The sequence below is a fragment of the Atta colombica genome, unplaced genomic scaffold (genome assembly GCF_001594045.1).
Source record: "Atta colombica isolate Treedump-2 unplaced genomic scaffold, Acol1.0 scaffold21, whole genome shotgun sequence".
Classification (NCBI taxonomy): domain Eukaryota; kingdom Metazoa; phylum Arthropoda; class Insecta; order Hymenoptera; family Formicidae; genus Atta; species Atta colombica.
This window is the reverse complement of record NW_017259305.1, coordinates 795762-804542: the sequence shown is the minus strand read 5'-3', so window position 1 is coordinate 804542 and position 8781 is coordinate 795762. Positions and strand designations below refer to the sequence as shown.

The 8781-nt window shown below is 41.0% G+C and overlaps 1 protein-coding gene across 1 annotated transcript in view; it reads left to right on the top strand.

Moving 5' to 3' along the window:
• The first annotated feature begins 802 nt into the window (after positions 1 to 802).
• Positions 803 to 8781, top strand: part of LOC108687622 (mucin-5AC-like) — a 31798-nt gene continuing 23819 nt past the window's right edge. Inside the window, exon 1 of the mRNA XM_018193494.1 lies at positions 803 to 2613. Within this exon, the coding sequence (XP_018048983.1) occupies positions 816 to 2613 (1798 nt within the window). The 5' untranslated portion in view covers positions 803 to 815. The remainder of the gene's footprint in view (positions 2614 to 8781) is intronic.

Here is an 8781-nt window from a genome sequence, read left to right as displayed (position 1 = left end):
TAGCGCCTTTCTCGAACTGTCACGAGAAGCTCGAGAATCCTGTAGTCGCGTAGCTCATCGTATATATACATATATACATATATATATAGTTACCTATATATCTATAATATTGGCGGTTTGTTGAGCGCGCGTGTCCTCATTGTGTGCGTGCGCGCGTGCGTGTTACGCAGTGCTTGTCTAAATATCTCGAGTCCGCCGCAAGAACGAAACAAGATGTGCCCCGCTAGAAAAAGATAAATATCATGAAAAGAACCGAGTGATCGTTCACCAGGACAAAGAAAAAGAAAAAGAGAAAGAGAAAGGGAGAAATACGGATGCATCTCAGCTGCATAGACTGATATTCTTCGAACTCGTGACTATGCACTCGATAGTCTTTGGCAGATGTCAGGTGAACTCTCTTGAAAGACAGTCCCTTAGACTTTGAACGCGCTGTTTAGTAGATGATGAAGGGAGAAAGAAAAGTGACCTGTGGCAGGCGCTGAGGATCCTTCCCTAACGAAAGAGCCTAAATCCTGAGCGAGATGGATTACCTTTCTTGTTAGATTGCGCCGGCCTCGAAATCGACGATTTTGCACTCGTGTACTGAACGCACCCTTGCGTCTCTTGTGTCCGCATGGCAGAGCAGACTTGCTGATCCTCTGGAATTTTTGTGTTCCAGGGTGGAACTGACCAACGTGCCGGGCGGACAGAATGCGATGGCTCATCTCAAAAAGCGGAAACTGGAAGCAGAGTCGGTCGCGCAGAATCCTAAACAAACGCAGCAGCCATCGCAACAGTCGCAGCAGCAATTGTTGATCGGCAAGAAGAACTTGCAGATGAGCACGTCGCAAGAGATGGAGATGACTGACGCCGCGACGAAGCGGAGGAGGAAAAGCGTTCGTGACGATGACATACGAAAGACGATCGATGTTGTTGATCCTAACAAAAATATACCCTTGCCCCAGAAGAAGCGCGCATTTACAACGGGTAACTCGGGTAGTCCTGCCAGGAAATCGAGTAAGCACAGCGAAGAACCCGAAGACGATGAAACTCTCATAAGAGAAACGGAAGCCGCTTTGAAAAGTCTATCAGGCAGCTGGCCGGGACCTAGAGGATCTCTATATCAAAGAGGCAATTCAGACGAGGATAGATATGAATCTAACTTCGAAAATCTTTTCGAGGAAAAGAAAGAAAACCCTAAATTATCGCCCTCATCAATATCAACGTCTTCGACTACGAGTAATGACACTGGCTGTTCGTTGAAGGATGTTATAACTCTTCGCGGGCAACAGGATCGATCGGGTAAGTTGCAACAGCAGAATAAGCAGCAGGATTCGAAACAACAGCATCCAACTAAAATTAAGAAAGATTTAGACAATCTGCTGAAGATAGAAAATGAATGCGCCAACATTCAATCTCAAGTCAACAACGTTAATCAAAACGAACCGCCGAAAATTAGACCAATTTCCGTTCGCTCATTGTCAACCAAAGAAAGGAACGAGAGGAATGTGGTGAGCGCACATATTGACCCTCAGGGAAGACAATCGGACAAATATTCTAGATACGATCCACCGGACTTCAATGAATTAGTCGATGATTCGTCCAACGAACTAGAAATTGACATGTCAGATCCGGCCGCTGACAAGGATGAGAGCGATCGGGACAGATCGAATGATCGAGAACGGGATCGGATATGCAAAAACGGTCAATCACCCCAAAATATTAGCAGACAACAGCAGCATCAACAGCTTTACACGAATTATCAAAGACAATATAACGATATCAACATGAAGATTTCATCTACGGGAACTTCATCATCCTCATCGACACCGAATTCTCCGTTTTCAGCAACATCTGCTTTTAGACCGCCTAATACAGACCACTCAAAAGCATCGTGTCGTAGCTCTTCGTCGGTCCCAGTAGCATCTTCAACGATTCCACCAATTGGTCCATATCCAGCTGCCGCCACATTCGTGGGATATCCGACGCCTGGCCCGACGATGCCAACACCGCAGCCTGTAACCGGTATCTCGCCCACAGCCGATGACAAGCATTCATCTACAGTGTCACTCTTACAACTGAAATCTTCGAAGGAGGAAAATCATCATGTGACAACCCATGACGTAGCTACCAATTCTGTATCTCCTAGCAAGAGTCCTACTAGCGGTCCACCTTCCGTCACGAGTCCCGATTCTTCGAAACAATATACAATCCTTCAGCCCGCGGGATTGGGCTCCAGAGCAGCCAGTGCGATTCAGGATATCGCGAGGGAAGGAGTGGTGAGTGTTGCCGCTGTTAGCAGCTGCACCGCGAACAACGGCAGTGCGAGTAATGTCAACACCGCGAATGCGAATGGCAATGGGGTGGTCGGTAATAAAACTACCAACGGGAACAACGGCGCTAATGATAGCAACAGTACTACGAATCCTGTCGGGAATCCTAATGCAAACAGCATCACCAGCATAACCATTACAGCCGTATCCACGACCACTACTACGTCTAGTCCAACAGTCGCTGTTGATGTACCTTCGACGAACGGCCAACAGGACAATGTCATGAAAATGCCAGAGAGACCCGGCACCTTCGATAGTAGCAGGCCGGGAATGTCTATGTCTCCGTCCAGTCTCGGCAGAGGTGAGAATTTCTTGTCTGTCGCGTTATGATACATGTTCCTAAATTGATATTAATGAAATTATTACTCCAGTCAATTATCATGATGAAATTACTTGTAGGTATTTTTTCGAATTATAAATTCGAAAAATAAAAATTTGATTAAGAAATAAAAATAAATATATAAAGGGGAGAAAATATTATAGAAACTAATATTGTTAGTGATGCTGAAATTATTTTTTCAGTCGGATAAAATGATATTTATATATTCTGAAAAATATTGGTATTTAAATTGATATTAATATCGTCTATTATAACTACTCAATAAATAAAAAATTAAATCGATAAAAATAAATCAAATAAGAGAAAAAGTTTTATCTTTGATCAAGCGATGCATAATGTTCATATATAAATTTGAGTAAGTGAATGTTTTAATTTTATATTTACTTAATTTTCGGCTTTCTAAATACTATATTATTTCTTCAAAACGAAAGATATCCGATGGTTGATTCTAATGTGGATAATTTTTACTAAATTATACATGGAAGGTCTCGCTACGACGATACATTTTTCCTTGCACTATTTTCCTTCTACTATTTTATATTGATGTGCGCCAGTGATCCTATAAAGAAAATATATACATTACGTATATAGGGGGAAATAAATATAAATAACGCAGTTTCAAAATTAAGATGTACTGTACTTTAAAAAGATATGAAAAGATTAATGGTGTTTTGAAATTTATGCGGAATACAAATATGGGCATAAAAATTGGAACTCTTTAAATTATAGATGGAGATAGTAATCGTAAGTCGTGATAGGGTTACCGCTCGTGTGTTATACGTTACGAAAGGGGACAAAAGGCATTTTCGACTCTCTTGGTTACGCTGTTCTTCTCCCTTTCTCTCTTTGTCTCTGTCTTTCTCTCTCGCTTTCTCTGTCTTGCTCTTTACGAAGTTAGGGGAGTTAGGGCAGCACGGAAAATCAATAATTACGAAGCGAGGGGTGATGACTCAAATGCTGAAATCAAGGTCTCTTCGAGCAAAATTATTCTGTGTCCTATGATACAGCCATTCCATATATGCTCTCATCATTACTCTTTTATTTATTTTTTTATTATCTAAAATGTTTTGATTTTAAGGAAATATATTTTAAATTAACACAGAGAGAAAGAGATAGAGAAAGGGAGAGAAAGAAAGAGAGAGAGTACTATCGAAAGTAATAGTACTTTAATCTCATTTAAATGCCTTTAATCGTGAATAAATGATCGATAAAATTGATTTGATTCGGTGATTAAACGTGTAATACAGAAAAGGATGGTGAGTCGCGGGATCTTTCTTCCGAGAAGACTCAAAGAGTCAAATCTCGCGCGTCATACTGTACATTCGCCATAGTGTGACAGGTGGAGGCTCGAGTGCATTCCAGGGTCTTAGGGCAGCGAAGACACGACGTGTCTAGTCGGGGAAATTTGGGGTTGATACCACGTCATACGTATAAGCCGCAGCTGTCAGCGGCTGGAAACGTGACTAGCATCCCAGCCGCTCCAAGCCACCTTATTACCACCCTGTGCCTGGCTGCCTGTCCTCATTATCCCCTTAACGTTTTCTCCGGCCGGTGGCTGCGAAGATGATCGCTTTCAAGAATTCAATCTCTCGCGTTTGATTTCACGTCTTTCACGCAACGAACAGATGAAGAATTAATCGGTTAAATAAACGTGATAATGTTCAAAAATAAAAAATACAAGTGATCTTCAAAGTCTCAACTGATTATAATGTTTATATAGGTTTATACGTATATCGAATATATTGAGAAACTAAAATAGTATAAAGTTTGTTCGTTGTAAAAATCTCAAATAAAATTACGCGACGCGATAAATAGGCTCGATTAAGCGCGCACTTATCAGCGTGACGACAATACAGCCATATCAGTCGGTTAGGGTTTTAATCGAAAATCTATCTCCCTTCTTTTTTTTCGCTCTACATTTTCTCCTTTCTCTCTTGCTAAGAGTTGCTCTTGATCTCTTCGATTTAGCGTGACGATCGCGTGCGCTGTTTTTTTTATTTGCCGCACGCTCACATGCAGGCGCGTGTAAGGACGTGTTGACACGCCATAAAACCGCTATCGGGAAATCCGTCGGCCGCAAAAACTACCCTTTCCGCGTCGAGAAAGATCGGCCGCGCGCGCGCGATGAGGTCGAGTCGGCTAATAAAAAAATAAACTGCCCTGTAACTCAATTTTACGCTGCCTTTGCGACCGCACGCATAAAAAGGACCTTTACTCGCGCGCGAGGGCTCTACCCTCCCTTTAAGGGCGCCGCGCGCCTCCGTGTGTAAATACCTACTTTGTGATTGTTCCTCGTGCTGTTCTCTTTTTTTAGAACCTCCGATCTTTTCCTTATTCACTGTATCCGGCATGCGATTTAGCGCGGGAAAGTGCCGGAGGACTATTACACGCATCAGGTATCCCGGGTATTCCGTACGATCGTGCAATTTTATATCGACTCTCTCTTCTCTCTCTCTCTCTCTCTCTCTCTCTCTCTCTCTCTCTCTCTCTCTCTCTTTCTCTCTCTCTCCCTCTCCCTCTCTCTCTCTCCTCTCTAAGGGAGATTTCTATATAAAACCACTTACAATCTCGTGCGATTAAATTTACAGTATACCACATAACTATTGTCGCTAACACTCATACCGCATACTATGAAATGAGTATTTACTTTTGTCGTTAATTGAAGTTTCAAAACACATTGGATTATTTTGTCAAGAACTTGTTGTTATGCTTATCACAAGATAATGTTGTAAAAGCAGCGTTATATAGTCGCGTGCATCATTAAGTACCTCGCAAGGACATCTCAACATGGACAATATGCGATTCATCTATTTTTTTTCGTTCTTTGAAAATATGAAGAAGTTGTATCATGCAATTAACTATATAAATAACAGTTGTAAGATATATTCTTAAATATTAATTCATCGAATATTCAAGCTGTTCTTATACTGTGTGTTTACAGTAAAATATTATAAACTTTAATTGTGTTAATTATATCTTTTCGCATCCCTTTTTATCTGGCAAAGCAATAATTGATCACCAACGAAGCTAAAGTAAAGTGAAAATACGAAAATTTCAAGCAAACGTACAAGTAAATCCAATTTATAATCTAGAGTATGAAACGTAGACATTATTTATTATCAACATGCACTTCCGTTCTAGGGCTTGCGTGAATATTCATCCATTACACGTGAATACTCAATTACGCTGATTAACGACTTTTGACGGCGAATTAATAATTAGCAACCAGCGGGCGCTCAATTCTCCCCGATTATCTTGACGACTGCGATGATTTTTCGTGACGCCGAACGAAAGTCTCGGCGCGTGTCGCGCAAGCTGGACGAATAAAACAATCCCGGTGTTTATATACACGTCTACCCCTTCCGTCGACCCTCACGTGAAATGGCTACAAAATAACACAATTACAACGCGACCACGGGCTTACCCTCGGTGACCGACGTCCTCGTTCTCACCCCTTGTGATCCCGCTTTTTTCTCTCTTCCCTCCGATTCTCGTTGCTCCATTACAGCACCGTGTAGGGTAAAAGAAATAAAAAGAGAGAGACCTGCGATAAAGGAAAGAGGAGGATAAGATCTAAGGGATGACAAAGAGAGAGGAGATGGTGAGAAAGAACGAGAGAAGATAGGAGAAAGGTAGGAACGAAGGCAGGTCTGACTCGTTACAAGTCTATTCAGACATCCGGAAAGAACAGCGCGTGCCGGTATTCATTTTGTTGACCGGAACCATTATCTGCCCCTTCGCTCGTTTTCTCTCTCTCTCTCTCTCTCTCTCTCTCTCTCTCTCTCTCTCGCTTCTCTCGCTTTTTCTTTTCAATCCCGAATTTAGCCACCGACGTAGTCGTTTTAAAACCTTACGGCTAATTTATTAATCCTACGAGGGCAACCGCTCGCCCTCGGTTATCCGGTAAATCTTTTTTTACCCGGCACTAATTAAAAACCAGGAAGCTTCAGCGATCCTTCCTAGAGAAGTAAAAATAACACTATTGTATATTTCCTCTATTGCGAATTTAGATTCGTGACGTATTAAATTGATGCCCGTTGTACTTTTGCGTTTTTCACTACCATAGGTCCATTTTTACTCGAAAGATATAATCGAGCATTCTTTGACTTTAATCTCTGAGAAACTCTGATTTCGAAACAAAATTAATCCAAGCTTCTTTTCAAGAAATTACGCGGGGCATCGAACAATTCCGACGGCATGTGCCGTTCAACTTCGGAACTCGAGGAGCGTCGTGGTCTGCAAATAAAGCATGCCGCTAATGACGTCACGTATCGTAATCCAATTTATGGGGAGGTGGGTGGATGTGCCGCTCGTCTTAAGAAAAAGGCGAACACCTAAGTAGGGATCGACTTTTCTTTTCTCCATCCATCCTTCCCGGTTCTCGCTCTCCTGAAACGCGAAATGACGACCTGATGAAGTTTCTCAGCGTCATGGCACTCGATTGGCCAGCCCCGACGTAGTTGGCTAAGGGATCAGGCCCGAGCGGAGGATTAGTACACGACAAAGTTTATAAAAGTGCGCTCACTTCAGGAGAACCCCCGTCAACTAAAGCTGGCCTTCTCTTAAGAGGTTCCTTCCAAGTCTCTTTTCAAATCCTCTAACACGCGTGATAAACCTATCTATGTTGTCGCGATCACAATATATCTATAATGATGTCTGGCATATAAATCTCGCATAAAATAGTACTTCCAACTTTATGAATCGGCAGAAAAATTTATATTAAAATCTAAAAATCTATATTTATAATCATAAACTGTTAGTGATTTTTATTTCTTTTTGCTATTTTATTGCATTGTGTAATTATTATTATTATTATTATTATTATTACTTTATACGATTATTATTAACTTTTTATTACGGTCTGATGTAACATAGTTATAAAAAAATTAAGAAATGTAAAATGTCTTATGAAAGCTTTATGAAAATAATGAATTCAATGATTAGGAACAAATTATTATTAAATGGATCTCTTATGGAAGTTTAAAGCTATAGCATGTGAATGGAACATAGTAGTACTTGATATAACTTTCAGCCACTGAAAGATGATTACACTGTCTAACGATTAGATAGAAACCTTTAGTTACATTTATCGTTCACGATTGAAATAAAGAGAGCCTTGCCGAAAGGTCTCATATTAACCGATTGGTACTTCTCGACTACCTGCAGTGCACTAGAAACCTGTAATTGTTTGGTCACGCGAGGCTGAACGGGAATATGAACGCGATCATACGTGACGAGCACTATACCCACCATTAAGTTAGAACTAGCGCACGACAGATGGTACATACAATTGGTCGTTTGGACATGCCCGTCTAGCATCGGTCATACTTTCGTGTCGCAAGAAAGAACTTAAAAAACTCTCGAAAAAAAATTTAGAAATTACCGACGCGAATTATCAGCTGATACAGATCTCTAATAATAAAGATTGTGTGTCTTTAAATAAACCCTGACGAAATCATCAGTATATGTCGTGTATGTCTCTCTGCGACAACTCACTCACAAATGGAGATATTCGCAATTCACGAGCAAAAATCTATCAACTATTATTGAGAGTAAAATTTTTTCCTTACTCGGTCGAATAATACTGACGAAAAGCAAATGATACGGAAAATAATGCATAGATAGGAGGAATGAAATATCACGTGACGAAACTTTTTCCCTGATCGCTGCAAGTTTCGTTCTGTCGCGCGGGAATGAGGTCTATCTGTTCTTTGTTTCGCGGACAGTTGTAGGCCGGCCACATACCCCGTGCTAATCCCGAAGGCTTAGTCACGGGACAGAGAAATCCCAGAGGCTATTCACAAATGCGTAACTCGTGCGATGAGATCCAGGCTGACCACACGCGAGGCCATTTCTACCCTTCTGGACCATCCTTTCAACTTTCACTTGGGGCCTCTCGCCACAGGATTGGGGAAACTCATCCTGAAAAATGCTACTAAATAGCATGCACGCCCGACAAAGCCGTACAAAAATTTTTTAGAATCTCTTTCCGAAATATAACTCTAAAGGTTATTGCAGAGAGACAGAGAGATTGAGAGCATAACATTTATTATAAGTTGTTATTACGAAACATGAAAAATCATATACAAGCAACATTTTTGTATCTTGAATATATTATATATATTATAT